The sequence below is a fragment of the Bubalus bubalis genome, chromosome 3, assembly GCF_019923935.1.
Source record: "Bubalus bubalis isolate 160015118507 breed Murrah chromosome 3, NDDB_SH_1, whole genome shotgun sequence".
In the NCBI taxonomy this organism is placed as follows: Eukaryota; Metazoa; Chordata; class Mammalia; order Artiodactyla; family Bovidae; genus Bubalus; species Bubalus bubalis.
This window is the reverse complement of record NC_059159.1, coordinates 91,752,677-91,771,237: the sequence shown is the minus strand read 5'-3', so window position 1 is coordinate 91,771,237 and position 18,561 is coordinate 91,752,677. Positions and strand designations below refer to the sequence as shown.

At 38.3% G+C, this 18,561-nt stretch overlaps 1 protein-coding gene across 5 annotated transcripts in view; it reads right to left on the bottom strand.

Annotated features, from left to right (window-relative positions):
* Positions 1-18,561, bottom strand: part of TTC39B (tetratricopeptide repeat domain 39B) — a 146,719-nt gene that overhangs the window by 27,136 nt on the left and 101,022 nt on the right. For all 5 annotated transcript variants that reach the window (XM_044939840.2, XM_006080852.4, XM_025281503.3 and 2 more), the window contains 4 exons: positions 18,438-18,514; positions 12,049-12,116; positions 8,872-8,936; positions 339-444 (listed from right to left, as the gene is read on the bottom strand). In XM_044939840.2, coding sequence (XP_044795775.1) covers positions 339-444; positions 8,872-8,936; positions 12,049-12,116; positions 18,438-18,514 — 316 coding nt within the window. The remainder of the gene's footprint in view (positions 1-338; positions 445-8,871; positions 8,937-12,048; positions 12,117-18,437; positions 18,515-18,561) is intronic.

Sequence of the window (18,561 nt, the reverse complement as noted above, 5' to 3'; positions counted from 1 at the left end):
ACCACCGTTGCTATAGCAACAGTACTTCTGATGTGGGAATGGAACCGAATTTCAAGGTCCTTCTTACCAAAAAAACAAAAAATGTTACTAGTCCATTCAGAGGGCTGTACACTGCCCTTATTATACAATCCAAAACTATTCTGAGCATGTGCAGAACTTTATAGCATATTCTGGCCAGAGCCTCCACTGGGTCACAACAGAATAAAGTGGATCCCACTCTAGCCACTTGTCAAACAAACCCAGGCAGAGGTTCAGGGTGAGGTTCAAATGCAATTGCAGAGGCACTGAAAACCTAAGGTTCTTTTATAAAAGATTCTGGTTACCTTCTGATTACTTACCAAATTAAACGCCCCTATTCCAAGCTTGACACCCCCTTCAAACTCGTAGAAGAACTGCTGCTCAACTTTGTTCTTCTGAATTACATGCAGGATTGAAAGACATTCTCTGGATTAAAGAAAACAGTTATAAGTTTACTATGACACTGAAAATTAATGTCAAGTCAAATTTTGCATTTAAGTACCATAAGATAGATGTCATTAGCCAAAACACTGGAGAATTTTTAAGTGGATGATGCTATGCTGAGCTTACTCTTAATGCTACCAGGTAATCATCATTAAAGAAAAATGAATCACTCATTTCTACATTGTTTATCAGGATCAATCTTTCTGCACTTAAAGCAAAAGAGGGTTCAAACATCAGCAGGCATGACTCAGGAGCCATAGAACCTCAGGACTGCGAGCTCCCAGTCTCTCAGCAATGTGTTAGAGGAGATTTTCTAAGAATGCTCAGCCTCTCAGCTGATATGCACCCTTCAGCAACCTACATTCCACTGAGTAACTGAGGGGCTACTGACAAAAAGAGTTGAATTTCAGTGTGATTACTATGGCCTCAAATAGACCAAATAAAGAACTTGGAACTAGGAAAGAATGAAAGAGGAAAGTAAAGTCCATCACAACTGCCTGCAACTTTCTTCTTAATTTTCTCTCCTCACCCAAGCCAATCTTTCTGATTTTTCACTTTAATTACTTTCTATTCATTTCTCCCTTTCCCTTCATATCTTGAATGCAGAGAGTATTTCATCTGTATTCATCAGAGAAATGCAGATGAAAACAATGATGTAAAAATTGGCAACAACCAGAAATTGTTTATCAAATTGACAGATACATTTTTTAAAGTAATAAGAAATAGCCAGATATTACGTATCACCTGATGTGATGCAATTATAAAGAATGCAACTTCATTTATTATATATTCTAGCCAAATGCATCTAAGTTGAATCTAGTAAGCCTATATATCTAATTTCCAGTTTACAGGAAATATAAGGAGCTAGAGAAATGCTATCAACTGAATTATATTTCCCCCAAATCCATATGTTGAAGTTCTAACCGTGCCCCCCTCCTAAAGTGTGACTATATTTGGAAATAAGAGATTTTAGGAGGTAATTAAGATTAAATGAGGTCACTAAAAGTGGAATCTCTCTCTCTGCCCTGTGAAGAAAGAGTGAGAAGGTGGCTGTCTGCAAGCCAAGAAGACAGCCCTCACCAGAACCTGATATGCTCGTGCCCAGATCTTAGACTTCCAACCTTCAGAACTGTGAAGAAATAAGTTTCTGTTGCTTAAGTCACTCAGTGTATGATATTCTATTATGGCAGTCAGAACTGACTAAGAGAGAGCAAGCTAAACTAAAACTCAAGGAAGCCACCAGACAAAGCTGTGTGTATACAACTACAGGACAACTGGATTGGGCTTTTCCACAACTGACATGAATATAGAAACTCTTGTATAATAAGATATATTTAATGAACATAAACACTGAATGCCCAAGACAGTCCTGGGTTGGACCAAGGTGTTGACATTCCAGAAGTAAAAGAGATTTGGGACCAACTGGCAAAATATGAAGATGGATTGAATATTTGAAGATGGATTGAATATGAAATGAAGATTTGTTGACATGAAAAAGAAAAGATCATTAACTGCAAAAGCAAGTTACAAAACTGTATGTAAGAGTGATCTCATTTTGGTTTTAAATATATATATCTCTAGATCCATGTAGAAAATATTCTGAAAAAGTATATATTAAGGTATTAACAATCATAATTACTAAATGTTAAGTACATGGGGTATATGTGTGTGTATTTTAATATTTGCTCATCCACATTTTCCTATTTTCTAAAATATATATCTTTTGTGATAAAGAACATTATTTTAATTTTTTAAATGGAAAACCAGAGCTGGCAAAGGTAAGAATAGACTCATTCATTTATTTATGATAAAATGGCATTTATAATAAAGAGGTTGGCAAATATTGGAACATAGCCACATCTATTTTTTAATAATGTGATTTTTTTTAATTCAATTTTTTTTTTGGTGACATGACATGCAGGATCCTAGTTCCCCGAACAGGGATCAAACCTGTGCCCCTTGCAGTAGAAGAACAGAGTCTTAACCACTGGACCACCAGGGAAGTCCTCACACCCATTCACTTATAGTCTATGGCTGCTTACACCCTGCAGTCAGCTACAGAGTTGAGTAGTTGGGACAGAGATCTTATGGCCCACAAGCCTAAACATTTACTGTCTGGTATTTTAAGAAAAAGTCTGCCAACCCAATTATTCTTCAGAGTAATTTTGCAATATATATCAGAAATCTTATACACAATGGTATCTTTGAATCAATAAATCTAATTTTATTCTAAGAAAATAGCATGGATACACAAAATTTGACCTATAAGGTAAGATATTGTATTACCACCTACAATGAAAACTTATAAACAAATTAAAGCAGGCAACAACAGGAAATTAGTTAAGAAGACAGCTGAATGCATGCATACATTTATACACACGCATGTGGCACATCCCCACAATGGAACACTACTGAGCCATTAAAAGCCATGATGAATTAAAAATATCTAATAACCTAAAATTTTCTGACATTAAATGAAAAAGGAAATTTCAAAATGACAAAAGGCATACAATTTCATTACATAAAATGATAATTATATATGCTTGTATACTTGCATAAAAAACTCAAATGTCAAAATATCAACAGAATGGCAGGATACAAATATGATACTCAGAGTTCTTTTATATGTAAAAGATCTATTTGCTGAAAATATATGATTATTACAAAAATGTTCAGATAATATGGAGACAGCCTAAGTATCCCTACACAACAATCCCACAGAGAGGAGGTCACTGTTAACAGTCTGGTACATAATTTTCTAGTTGTTTTTATGCTTTACTAAGAATGGGATCTTTAAAACACACAAATGGGGACTTCCCTCGTGGTCCAGTGGTTAAGACTCTGTACTTCCACTGCAGGGGACATGCCTGATCAAAGAACTAAGATCCCATGTGCCATAGTCAAAAAAATTAAAAAATAAAAAACAATAAAAAATTACATGATTTTAACTTTAATTACATGATTTTAAGTCTCATCAACTTATACAAACCAAAGCTTGCTGTAAGATCAAGTTTTATATGCATTTTTTTTATCCTTAAAGACTAAAACTTCTGTTTTAACTTATAATTTAATTTTTTAAAGAATATACTGATCAGTTTCAGACAGTAAAATATATTTTTAATTAAAAAAATCACAAATGGGATCACATACTACATACTATTTTATGGGTTATACTGACAATTTTCCATGAAAATGCATGAAAGTTATCTTATTCTATAACAAAATGTATTATTCCATTCCATGGAATGATGTAATTAACCAAATTCCTATTCTTAAATTTTCAAGTTGTTTCAAAATTTTCCATATTATAAATAATGCTGCTAAGAGAGTTCTTACACGTTCATCAAATACTTTTCCTGTATCAAGTACTAGAACTACAGTTATAGCATCCTAAGTGTTCTTAGGATAATTTCTTAGAAAAAGAACTCCTGAGATCAAAAGCGATACATATTCTTGATTTTGATATATACTGCCAGAACATCCTCCATAAAAACTCTGTCAGTTTAGACTCCCACCAAGTTATGAGTTTCTCATACTGTCATTTGCCCTGAGTCTTTCATATCATATTTCCACTTATAATTTTTATTATGGGGTATTTTTGCCATGATGAAAATTTAAATGTTTATTTGGTCAAGTCAATCTTTTAATGTCACACTTCAAAGACTTCTGAAATTGATGTCAGGTTTTTCCAGTAGTCATGTATGGATGTGAGAGCTGGACCGTAAAGAAGGCTGAACGCCAAAGAATTGATGCTTTTGAATGTGTTGGGAAAGACTTTGTTGTGGTGCTGGAAAAGACTCTTGAGAGTCCCTTGGACCGCAAGGAGATCAAACCAGTCAATCCTAAAGGAAATCAACCCTGAATATTCACTGAAAGGACTGATGCTGAAGCTCCAAGAATTTGGCCACCTGATGCAAAGAACTGACCCACTAGAAAAGACCCTGATGTTGGGAAAGATTGAAGGCAGGGGGAGAAAAGGGCAACAGAGGATGAGATGGTTGGATGGCATCACCAATTCAATGGACATGAGTTTAAGCAAACTCCGGGAGATAGTAAAACCAGATAGACAGGGAAACCTGGGGTGCTAAAGTCCATGGGGTTGCAAAGAGTCGGACACAGCTAAGCAACTGAACAAAAACATCTACTGCTATGAAGCAATGAGAAAGACACAACATCGCTTCTATGGTATTGTTGCCATAGACGTGATCTGAACTTAATCATGAAGCAACATTAGATAAGTCCACCTTGAGAGACGGTCTAAAAAATAACGGCCAAGTATTCTTCAAAAATGTCAAGGTCTTGCAGACAAAGACTGAGGGGCTCTTTCAGATTAAAACAGACTAAGGAGATGTAACAACTGAATGCAACATCCAGGATCCTGAACTAGAATAAGGACACTGGTGGGACAGTTAGAAAAACTTGAGTCAAGTCAATAAAGTAGTTAATAATACTGCACCAATGTTAGTTTCCTGATTTTAATAATTATACTGTGGTTCTATAAGATGCTAATAATATTTGTATATTAGAAGACTGTATAAAAATTCAGAAATTATTTCCAAGTAAAAATTTTTTAAATAAAACAAAAATTTTATTAAAAATTTTTTAAAAACAAAAGTTTAAAGGCCTTGTGCTTTAGGACTATAAAAAGACTTTCCTATGTTTTTGCCTACATCCTTCTAAAAATATTTTAATACTAAATCTATATAATGTATCCTTTATAGATAGTCTTTTCTCCAAAATTAAGAGTCAATTTTCCCAAAACCATTTATTAAACTAACAAATCAAACCCATCTTTCCCCACTGTTTTTAAAGAGACTTATGCATATATAGGTTTTTTAGTAAGCTTTGAATGCCCAGATAAATCTGTGTGTGTGTACATAGAAGTACATGAACACACACAGAGTTTTAAAGTCTTATGTTCGATTCCACTGATACATAATTTCTGAGCCATTACAAGAATATTTTAATTTCTTCAGATTTTAAGTTTTAATAACTGAAATAACAAGCAACTCTTTAACATTCTTTTGTATCTTCTAAAATATATTTCAAAAGGAAAACTAAAAACAATATATCAGGTTCCCAAAGTTCACCTGCTTCCTCCAGGACTTCAAATGGGATATAATTTTATGAAATCATTTCAGGTAAAAGCATCTCTTAAAATACTAAATCTTGGTTCTATTTCTAGTAATGGCAGAGTGCCTTAAATTAAATTAACCCTCCCACAGATAACAATTATAAATTCTTAACAAAATGCAAAACACATGTTTAAAATATATTTGCAGACACTCAGTTCAGTTCAGTTCAGTTGAGTCGCTCAGTAGTGTCCGACTCTTTGCGACCCCATGAACTGCAGCACGCCAGGCCTCCCTGTCCATCACCAACTCCCGGAGTTCACTCAAACTCACATCCATCAAGTCCGTGATGCCATCCAGCCATCTGGTCCTCTGTCGTCCCCTTCTCCTCCTGCCCCCAATCCTTCCCAGCATCAGAGTCTTTTCCAATGAGTCAACTCTTCGCATGAGGTAGCCAAAGTACTGGAGTTTCAGCTTTAGCATCATTCCTTCCAAAGAACACCAAGGACTGATCTCCTTTAGAATGGACTGGTTGGATCTCCTTGCAGTCCAAGGGACTCTCAGGAGTCTTCACCAACACCACAGTTCAAAAGCATCAATTCTTCGGCGCTCAGCTTTCTTCACAGTCCAACTCTCACATCCATACATAACTACTGGAAAAACCATAGCCTTGACTAGACGGACATTTGTTGACAAAATAATGTCTCTGCTTTTGAATATGCTATCTAGGTTGGTCATAACTTTCCTTCCAAGGAGTAAGTGTCTTTTAATTTCATGGCTGCAGTCACCATCTGCAGTGATTTTGGAGCCCCCAAAAATAAAGTCTGCCACTGTTTCCACTGTTTCCCCAACTATTTGCCATGAAGTGATGGGACCAGATGCAAAAAAAAAAAAAAAAAAAGTAGTAGGAAGCTAGAGAAGAGTTAAACTTTGAAAGAAGGGAACATATAAACTTTATGTTTATATGACTAGTCACTTGAAAGTACTCCCCAGTACACTCAACATGGGGTGCCTAGAACTTACACAAAAAGCTATAGTCTTATTGGCTTAAAAAAAGAGTACAGAGTTCAAATCTGCCAGAACAGCTAGCTGTAAGGTAATGGGGAAATTTTCATATAGGGATGAGCCCCATAGGATGGAAATGCCAAAATCAGTGTTAAAACTCAACTCAAATTCTTCATTGACTCATGAACTATATGAGAACTGGTGAAACTCCAAAGAAAGGCAGAAACAAGAGAAAAGAAATAACAGAATCATGATCTCAGATGTTGCCCACTAACATTAAGAGTATGGACTCTAAGTCTAGTCAAGTTAAATGCTTCCCAGAACAAAAGTCAGCATTCTTCTGAGAAAGATAACAGAACCTAAAGTCTACAATGAATCACTATCCAGTATACAATCAAAAATTTACTGAATTGAAAACAGAAAAACATGACATATAGTCAAGAGAAAAAGCAGGCAGTAGATATTGGACCCAAGACAACCCAAATGTTGAGTTTCAGATTACTATCTAATCTGAAAAAAAAAAGACTTTTCAGCGACCTATTGAACAAAATCAGGCTGACATGTATGACATGTAATTGGAGTCTCAGAAGAAGAGCGAGAATATAGCAGAGAAAAAATATTTGAAGAAATAATAGCTACATGGTTCCCCAAAGCCACACTTAAGCACATCAGTCAAAGATATGAGCCTTCAAAGCATCCAGAAGAAATGACACATTACAGACAGGGGAATAATAACAAAAAATAACAGCTGACTTGTGATCAGAAACAAGACAGACCATCATATTGGGTTGGCCAAAAAGTTAACTCAGCTTTCTCCGTAAGAAACCCATACAGAAAAAAACCAAATGACCTTTTGGCCAACCCAATACAACAACTGATAGTTTTTAAGGAGTGAAAGAAGAAAAGAAAAAAGGAAAATCTTGTAACTCAAAAATACTCTACTGAGCAAAAACAGCCTTCAAAAATGAAGGCAAAAGAGAAAGACATTTTCAGATAAAAAAAATAGAGTCATTGAAAGTGGATATGAACTATAAGAAATTCTAAAAGAAATGCTTCATTCTGAAATAGATAGGAATGAATGAAGAACATCAAAAGTGGTAAATATTGGATTAACAGTGGGGACTATGACATAAAACTGTTAAAGCAAAGGTTAGACACCACATTGTGGGGTTTATAATACACATAAATGTACTACCGTAAGAATAGTATAAAAGACAAAAGGTGGTAAGTAAAACTATACTTTTGTAAGTTTCTTCTATTTTATGTGCAACAGTACACCATTAACTCTAACTTGACTATGATAAGTTAAGAAGGCTATGATAATCATTACAGCAAACACTTAAGAGGGCTATAGCTAAGAAAATAATAGAGGGATTCTACTGGAATACATATATATATATATATTTAATTAAAACAAAAGAAGGCAGAAAAATAAGGAGGGGGGACAAATAAGGCAAAGGAAAAAAAAGCAAAATGGCAGTCACAAGTGCAAACATATTAACTGTTCTATGGAATAAAAAAGTAAGACCCAATTAAACATATTTACCAAAAAAATGTAATTTAAATATAAAAACAAAGATAGATTTAAAGCAAAAGAATATATGCCAACACTAATTACAAAAAAGCATGAATAGCTTTATTAATATCAGACAAAACAGATTTCAAGACAAGGAATATTATAAGGAGTTACATAGGAACATTTTATAATGATTAAAAAAAGGTTACTTTATTAGGAGATAAAACAATTTGAAAATATATAAGTCCAATAACAAAGGTTCTAAATACAAGCAAAGAGTAGCAGAACTAAAGGGAGGAATGGATGACTCCAGAATCAAAGCTGAAGATTTTTAACACCGTGAGTAAAAGATAGAACAACCAGATAAACACCAGTAAGGACACGGAAGATGCGTGAAGGACACTATGGTCCCCTCTAGCTGACATCTGCATCACTGTGGAAATGCAAAGGGACAGTGTTGTTTCAGAGTCTGAACCAAAGACATACCTATCTATACCTGCCATTTTAAATTTACGAACGGTTTTTAGGAGAGAGAAACTAAGGTTATCTAATCAGAAATTATGTAAGTACTTTCCAGCTATTTTTCTCCTAAAACTGCATTTATTCTGTTGTCCTTTAGCATTGAATACACACGCAGTCAAAATTCAAGTGCATTTTTACCAACACTAAATTTTAAAAATCTAGTTACACTTATTAAAAAACTTTAAAGTACAAAGTGGAATATAATACAAGAATTATTTAAAAACCACAAGAAGGTGGTCATAAAGGTACAAACCTTGTCATAAGATTTTTCATCAATCTTAATTTTTAACTTACTTATATATTTGGTAACTTGTTCTAATTTTGAGTCCACCTTTGATGAAGTTGATCATATTTTCATCCTGAAAACAATTCAATTACATAATTAGATCATTTAGCAAATGATTCTTAGACTGTCCCCACAGCTGTGTAGCTGCATGATTAGAACAAAACACTATATCTTTTGAGGACATGATTTTAAATTAAAATATTCTTCTTGCTTTACATATGAAATGCCTTTTTTGTCATCTTTCTTCCAGCTTAGAGGACAAAAAAAGGAAACAATTTTTAAATCCTTGCGTAACTTTAAGGATGTAACGAAGAAAGTAATCCTCACCAATTAGGGGCCATAGAGTTAGTCCAATGGCACCCCACTCCAGTACTCTTGCCTGGAAAATCCCATGGACTCTGGAGGAGCCTGGTAGGCTGCAGTCCATGGGGTCGCTGAGAGTTGGACACAACTCAGTGACTTCACTTTCACTTTTCACTTTCATGCACTGGAGAAGGAAATGGCAACCCACTCCAGTGTTCTTGCCTGGAGAATCCCAGGGATGGAGGAGCCTGGTGGGCTGACGTGTATGGGGTCGCACAGAGTCGGACACTACTGAAGCGACTTAGCAGCAGCAGAGTTAGTCCAAACCTACTTTGATAAACATCAACTACTCAGCAATTTTATTTTAGGTTCAATGGAGTTCAAAATGGCTGCTCCAAGGATTTTCCTGGCTGTTATACTCCAAGTAACGGGATTATGGTTCTTCATTAGGGGGTACTTTAGCAGGCCATCTATTTAGAATTGTGAATTTCATTTGTATACATTTCCAGACCAAAAATAACTGATCTGGATTCTAAATTTGTTATCACTAGCATGAAATTTTGCTTGGAAATTTTGTTTGTTCTCCTTGCCTGATGGTCATCAACCATGCAACTGAGGCAACTGGCCTAAATGAGTGACCTTTTTATGGTGAGCATTCTAGGATTCTAAGAGTCTCTTAATAAAGTATATAAAATAACTGCTTTAAAAATGCTACTCTAATAGACGGTGCTAATGGAGAATGCTTTTCTAACCCATTAATAACAGAAACATGCTCTGGTATTTATTTCCTGTGCACTTGAGCATCCTTCTGAAGCCAGAGAAAAACTGACTTTAGTTTGTTAATTTCATCACTTAAATACTTAATACTTAAATTATTAAAAGAATCAATAAATATAAAATTCACTATGCAATTTAAATGCCCATTTTCTGATTTGAAGGTAGCTTACAGTTACATAAGTTCCAATAGTGTCCAGGAAAGAATTTCTTAAATTGGAATAAAATCTGCTTCAAATAAGAATATTTAATGATTCACCAAACATTTGCGGAATTCCTATTTTACAGCAGACACCTAATTGCAAAACGAGACAAAAGCGAACACAATACGCTAAGGGATGGAGACATGCACACACGGACAGACACGTGCACAGGTTGCCACAACAGCACGAAGGTGAAGAGGTCCAAAAAGCTTCCTGGAAGCATCAGTGCTTGCAGCGTTGAGAAAAAAAAAAAAAAGATTAGGAAATAACCAGATGAAGGAAAAGAAGGCAGATATGGACTTTGCAAGCAAAAAGAAAAAACCTTTTGGGGAAAGGCAAGGAAGAATTAAAGATCGGTGTGCTTGGCTTGGCCATTTGTGCTTATATAACACAGCACTGCTACAAGGAATGACCTAGGAGTAAGAAAGCTACTTGTACTTTCCCACTCAAGTACGCCACCAGCAGGCGAGGATATCGGTAAGAGGGGAGTAGGGAACTGGGAGAGATGCCAGTTGAGTTTTAAAAAGCCTTCCCCATTTGTGATATTCTGACACAGAACCACTGCCATCGTCAATGAGGGCTACTAAACGCTGAAGCCGAGACATGAGCAGGCGAGATGCTCCCCTTGGAGTGGGTGCACAATTGCACAATGGAGAGTGAGCTGGAGGGAAGGGAAACTACGGACCAAGGGTCCCCAGGTTGCCATGAAGTCTAGGGAGGCGCTGATGAGCCCCTCACTAGAACAATTATGGTCAGAATAAAGAAGAAGAGCTGGGGCTGATTAACCTTCAAAAGGTAAAACAGCACAATCATGAACCTGACTGGACATGGAGGCATGAGGAAGAGGGAAGAGCCATGGGTATCTCCCAGATGTTGAGTTACAAGCCCTTAAACGTTTTTTAAAAAACCCTTTGAATCAAAGATTTTACTGTCAAATTCCCATTTGAAAAACGCATTTAAAAAACACACACACAAAAAACTGGGGGCCTCTGTGACTAGCCTTATGTATACTAAGGCAGTGAGACTGCTTCAGGCGTCATAATATGTAGAGTTTTAGGAAACAGAGTCATAGATCAGATTGCTTTTATTTTCCGTAACCAGACTCCAACCTATCAGGTCAGTCAACCTCCAGAAAAAGAGAAAAGCACTCTCAGTTCGATGTAAAGCATTGCAATCGAGGAAGACTTTCTCCATGTTACAGTTGAATTTCTGCCCCCTTACCATCTCCACCCCACTTCTACCCCACTGTATCCATCACTGCCACCTGTGTGGCCACCTCTTAAAATTCATATTTTTTTTTTTAGAAGAACCGGCGCTACAATGACAAGCCAGGTACTGGTGATAAGAAATCCTAGAGGTGAAATTTAAATGCCCCTGAGCAAAACAGTCATTGTTTTGTTTAGTGACTTCTTTCAACTGCTCTTCCAAAAGAAGAAATAAAAGGGGATGAGAATACAAATAGCAGGGAAATAAAATCTGAGGTCTACATGCATAACTGAGCTTTGCTGAAGCATCTGGCGCAAGAAGGGAACAGCCAAAGACGCTGAAGCCAGCCACCGCTGTGTGCAGTCCTCCACCATTAGCAAGCTCACAGAGGCGTAACCTCACAATTCCCACACAGAGAAGCGTCCTGAAATTAGGTGTGGTAGGCGCAAAACAGCTTCTTTAAAAGGCAGTGGTTCCCAACAGACTGAATTTCAAAACAGCGTCTTTTAGGTGCATTGGAGTAGGAAATAAAGATCCCCCAGAGTCTTCTTTCAGCCAAAGTTTACGAGCAATAACAAAGAGCTTTCATTATAACTCTGAGTGGAAAGAACTGAAGACACAGAATGAGCCGCATCTTTTTCTTTGTCATACTTAGCAGGCTTCCCGGATGACACTGATGCTGAGCCAAATGTTCGTTACCTGCACAAACGTGAGGGCTGCTTTCTGTAGGAGGCACTCGGCATAGCAGATTTCAGCATGCATTTCCTCTATTAAAAACAAATAAAAGTATATTAAGGAAAATCCCACACCCACAGTAATTGCTCTGAGATATTCAGAAAAGACAGATAAATCAGCCCAGAGGAGACATAAAAACCTAGGTTGCTTCGTGATTGCATAGAAGTGGAATGATGACCTCAGCTCTCAAGGCCTCAGCAAGCTTTTTCCAGAATGTGTGAAATGCTTTGGGGAAGTCATCTTTGGCTCGATCCACATATAACTGCCAAGAGTCAGGCCCTTGGTGTCAGAGACCCAAACTCAGCTCACAGGAGGAAACTAAAATAGAAAAGCACTTTTTGGGAAAAAAGAAAACCACTCGTTTTTTTTAACTTAATGGGAAACTTCAAGTCTACCACTGGGATGGATTGAAAAACTAACCTGAATATACTAATTCTAACATCAAAAATATGATGAAGGCATGATGGTCACGACAATGGTTAGGCACACTATCAACCTGAAGAGAAAGCAGTAATTCCTGAGGATTCTAGGAAAAAGAACCGGCCTGCTTGTCCAACTCATGAGTCCTCATTCAGGGAAGACTTGATGTAAAAAAGTTAGCTCTAGCACAGTTTGCGGGTATTTGTGCGTGTGTGCATGCGGGTACGTGTGTCTGTTTTCAGCTGCGCTACATGTAGGGTCTTAGTTTGCCGACCAAGGATCGTATCCACACCCGCTGCACTGGAAGCATGGAGTCTTAACCACTGGGCCACCACAGAAGTCTCAGTTTGAGGCTACTTGGATCACTGGGGTATCTAGCACAGCAACAAGGCACTCACAAGAGGGCTACATAAAACTATGTCTGTATCCCCTGGACACATAGACGTGTGGCCTATCTTCGTAAATAGTTCATGATACCTGTAGAGACTGGGGAGGGAGGAATCTCTGCTTTTTTTTTTTTTTGTATAAACAAAATCAGCAATTTACTGTTTTCTCCATAGGATACAAACTAGTGTGTTATTTAAGTAAATGAGCTTTGGGGTTGGGGTAATTAACAGCCTGGATTTTAGCAAAGGCCCTGCCACGTACTAGTTACAGAACCTTGAGCAAGCTACCCTTCCTTCCTCTGCTGGGCTCCTCATTCTTCAAGTCCAGCTAATGACATCTCTATATCAAAATGGAAGAATTCAAGTGCTGCCTGCAGTCACTGTGCAGAGTAAGCCCTCAATATGCATCAGCTGCTTCCACTAAGATTACTCCCCTTGGCCCATGTCATGCTTTTTGACAAAACTTCAAAAAGTAGCACATTTTTAAGTGAGGCAAGTAACTGATCCCACATTGATGGGATGATGTTGGATCTAACTGGATAAGACCTAGTGCCTTCTTTCTTTCACTTACACACACAGGACACCTCCCCTCAACACACACACACACTCTGTTCTCACAAACTGGTTCACCTTCCTGCCATGCTCATGTTCCAAAGGTTGATTGACAAAGAAGCAACAATGCAATGAAGATCTTCCAACAGCATGTGTAAGAGGGAGCCAAATTTGAGGAGCTGCGGACAGCGCACTTTCTGGCAGCATTAACAGCCAGGGTCTCCATCCTTCAGAACGCCTCACTTTAAAGGGTGCCCCCTGGATTTTCTCAGTGGGTTCAGTGGGAGAAAAACAGGAAACTTTTACAGAATCATTTGAACATCCTCTTCCCAGGGAAACTTGTAACAAAGTGGGAACTTTCAGTAATTACTCCCTTTGGAAGCCTGCTCAGTAACCCAGATGGCTGGCTTGGGGCATGTGTTGAGGAGGTGGTGAAATTGCCGCTGGGCGACAACCAGCTCGGTAGAGAGGCAGAGCGCAGAGCCCTGCGTCGCTCGGCCGATGGCGCGCCTCCGGCTGAAGTACAGGGTGCGCACAGGGAGGCGAGGGCTGTGAGCCTGGAAAGGAAGTCAGGGCTAAATGATGGATGACCTTGGAAAGGAAGTCGGAGCTAAATGATGGATGACCTCGGAAAGGAAGTCGGGCGAAATGATGGATGACCTTGAATATCCGCGTCTGGGCTTCATTCAGCAGGCAATGGTATTGCAGCAAAAACAGAAATGAGACCTTTCTTAAATAAAAACGAGACTTTTCTGATAAACAAGGAAACAGTGAACAGGCTGGGGAAAAACATAAACAGGCCCGAATGAGTTAAGCAGCCTTGGTTACTGTCTAGCTGCTACTACTAACAAACACTTATGGCCAGACTGGTCCTTTTACAAAGCTAAATAAAGCTAATTACTCTCTGACTCCATATGTATTATGAATTCTACTCTGCACCTGGCATTCTTCCCCCCTACACATCCCTGTAGCGTTCTTCCTTTCAGAAAGGAGGTCACAGGCTTATAACTTCTGAAAAGACCAACCCCAGTTACTGAGTTACCTGATGCCAGCTGTGGCCATTTTGAAATTTTGCAAAAAAAAAAAAACAATGCAAGACTTTCCTTAGGATATAAAACCTCTCCTTATTTCTGAGGAAATGGGGCACGGTTCTTAAGGCACTAGCCTACCGTATTTCCCCTTTGACTGGCTAAGTATAAAGCTACTCTTTCTTTTTTTTTCCTCCAAATTCTGTCTCTATATTTCTATTTGGCACTGGTGGACAGGGAGCCAAGATTCTGGCATCAATGGTGAGACCTTGCAGAGATCTGAGCAGAGGGGTAGATGGATCAGAGTTAAGCTAAAGATGGACAAATCAAAGAGAAGCATAAAGGACATAACACGAAGGCAGAGATAAAAGGCAAGAAAGTTTGAACTGTATTTTCTATGTATAATGACTCTTTGAATTAAATCCCTTTTACATTCTAAGAACTGTATACAAACATGTGTTTTTAAAGACAATTTGAAAGCCATTTAATATGCCAGCCCTGAGAAGAATGGGTGTGCCCCATCTTCAATCCACAAAAAGTTTAATTAAATATCCTTACTCCTACAAACAACGAGCCACTCAAGGATAGAAATGGAAATTACCTATAGGGAAAACAAATTGCACACTAAATCTACAATGTTTTGACATGCTCCCTTGAACACAAAGTCTGTTTGGATTGCAGCGACAGCCAAATTCATTAGGAATAAATGCAACTTAATTTATAAAAGTCTTATCTCTTCACTCGGATTGATTTATATTGGGCAGCCCTTAGCTTTCAAAATTAGACATTTGGCATTTACAAGTAGGTACCTACCAGCACATCTCTTAATTATAAATTCCTTAGTTCACTGAAGGAAATATCTTCATTATGCAGTGAAGTGTTAGCTAAGCATGCTTTCAGACATGGAAGTCTAAATAAACCTTATTTCAGAATAAAGTCACAGGCTGATGTATTTTCATAATTTTTAAATTAGGATCTTATTTTTTTGAGCAGTTTTAGGTTCACAGGAAAATTGAGGGAACAGTAGAGAGATTTCCCATATATCCCTTGCTCCCTGGCTTCCCCCAACATGCACAAACTCACCTATGATCAACATGCTCTCCCAAGGGCTCGTTTGTTACAACTGGTGCACCTCCACTAACATATCATAATTCTGCCATAGTGCTCATTAGGGCCCACCCCTGCTGGGGTACATTCTATGGGTCTGGACAAACGTATAATGACATGTATTTAACCATTATGATTTCACTGCCCTAAAAATCTCTCTCTGTATTCCACCTAATCATCCCTCCACCCCATCTCCTGACAACGACTGATCTTTTTACTGTCTCCACAGTTCAGCCTTTCCAAGAATCTTATATACTTAGAATCATACAGTAGGTAGCCTTTTTCAGATGGGTGTCTTTCCCTTAGGAATATGCATTTAAGGTTCCCCCAAATCTTTTCGTGGCTTGATAGTTCATTTCTTTGTAGCACTGAATAATATTTTTCTGTCTGGATGTACCATACTTCATCCATTCACCTAGTGAAGGTCAAGTTTTGGCAATGCTGAATAAAGCTGCCATAAATATTTCTTTGCAGATTTTTGTGTCAACACAAGTTTTCAGCTGTTAGTTTTATAAGAAACTGTCATACTATCTTGCAAAGTGGCTGCACTATTTTGCACTCTGACCAGCCACGAATGAGTGTTCCTGTCCCTCCACATCCTCACCAACATTTGCGGGTCTCTGTGTTCTGGATTTTGGACACTGCGTTGTTGTTGTTGAGTCACTCAGTCGTGTCCGACTCTTTACTACCCCATAGACTGCAGCATGCCAGGTCTCCCTGTCCCTCACCATCTCCTGGACACTGTGTAGTGGTATCTTATTATTGTTTACTTTTTAATGCTTCTAAATATGCCATGCCTAAAGACAGAATAAAGAGATAAGAACACAGTATCACCTATTTTTAAGATGTCTAGCACAGAAATAATTCAGCATTTCCTTCACCCACATGTGAAGACATTTCATGCCTGTTTCTACCCACCTGCAGAAGTTGTGGGGAACAGGGGAAACAACTGTGGCTTAGGGAAAGGCAGGTCAGGTTTGAATACCGCTCTGCTAGGCAATGGCACCCCACTCCAGTACTCTTGCTCGGAGAATCCCATAGATGGAGGAGCCTGGTAGGCTGCAGTCCATGGGGTCGCTGAGAGTCAGACACGACTGAGCGACTTCCCTTTCACTTTTCACTTTCATGCATTGGAGAAGGAAATGGCAACCCACTCCAGTGTTCTTGCCTGGAGAATCCGAGGGACGGTGAAGCCTGATGGACTACTGTCTATGGGGTCACACAGAGTCGGACACGACTGAAGTGACTTAGTAGCAGCAGTAGCAGCAGCTGCTAGGTGGGTAACCTTGGACAATTTGTCTACTCTCCCTGATCCTCAGTTTCTAGTCTATAAAAAGGAGGTTACACAGGGTGGGCCTCCCCGGTGGCTCAGCAGTAAAGAATCCGCCTGCCAGTGCAGGAGACGCAGGAGACCCGGGTTTGATCCCTGGGTCAGGAAGATGCCCTGGAGGAGGAAATGGCAACTAACTCCAGTATTCTTGCCTGGAGAATCCCAAGGACAGAGGAGCCTGGCAGACTACAGTCCACGGGGTCACAAAGAGTTGGAGATGACTGAGCGCGCGCGTGCATGCACACACACACACACACACACACACACACACACAATGAGCCCAAGTTTTCCAAAGTCCACAGCAAGTTGATAATAATCTTCTAACAAAGCAAAGAAAACTTTACAATGAAACACACTAAAAACTGTGTCTAGCACAGACTCGACCACTAGGAACGATGGACCGCATTACCCAGAATTGCTCTTGCCTTAACTGGCTTCTTTGACAATTTCGTGTTACCTCCTCCAGAGAACTACTCTGACAGTGATAACACAGGCACAAGCGCTCCTCAGATGACAGAGGCTCTGTTAGACACTGGCCACATTTGAAGGACGTTTTCTCTGCTACAGGAGTACTGCGATGCTCCTTTCTTATAAACCATTCTGACTAGAGCATAATGCTAATATGACAGGACTCATCATGGAACCTCTGCCCTAATCTCTGTGGGAACATCAAGGAAACAGCAAAAGGAATCAATTTCTCCCAGCCATTTGATCAACATGCTGAAGATATGTTGGATTCTAATAGTCCTAAATGTGAACATTTAGGACATTCCTGAATTCTAGTAGTCCTAAATGTTTACGAACCAAACATTTTCTATACTGTAAAACATCATCATTATTTTAAAGGTATCAAAATTACTGACCTTGAGAAAAAAATTAATAGCTTATAGAAAAATGGAAACTCTCACACATGGATGAGAAGACTATAAACTGACCTAATTCTTTAGAGAAAAATTGGTGATATCTATAAATGTTTTCTATTTTCAAACCCTCAGACCCAGTAACTCCACTTTTAGAAATCTATCCTATGAAATACTAGCAAAAATGCATGAAGTTATAGGTACAAGAATTTTAGGACAGCATTATTTTTAATAGCGAAAAAAACAATATAACTGTCCTTCGATACAGAAAAACTAATTTATGGTATTTGTCCTAATGAATGCTACATGGCTATTAAGTAGAATGAAGTACAATTTATATGTGTTGCCCTGGAAAAAGTCAATGCCAAAAATCACACTGTAGCACATGTATCATGTGCTTCTATATTTGCAAAAAATGAACAATAATGAATTGCTATAAAAATCCTATGTCTATGTTCTGCATATATTTGTATATGTACAGAGAAGAGTGTGCAAGGCATGAAAACCAACTGCTAACAGCAGTTACTTCTGGAGGGTGAGTAATGATGGGGAGGAGGAAAAGACGTTCCATTTACTTATCTTATTCACTTCAATGTTGAATTTTTTGAGCATAACCATACTTTAATTTTTCAAAGAAAGGAAAATACTCAGTCTTTTAAATGCCCCTTACCTTCAGTTAGCTGTTCCAAAGATCCTCTTGAAAGAAGACTTGAGAAAGACTCTACAACTGTGCATTTCTTCCTGTATCTGCACAGAATACGTAGAAGAGATGAGAAGTAGAAAGAAAAAAGTAA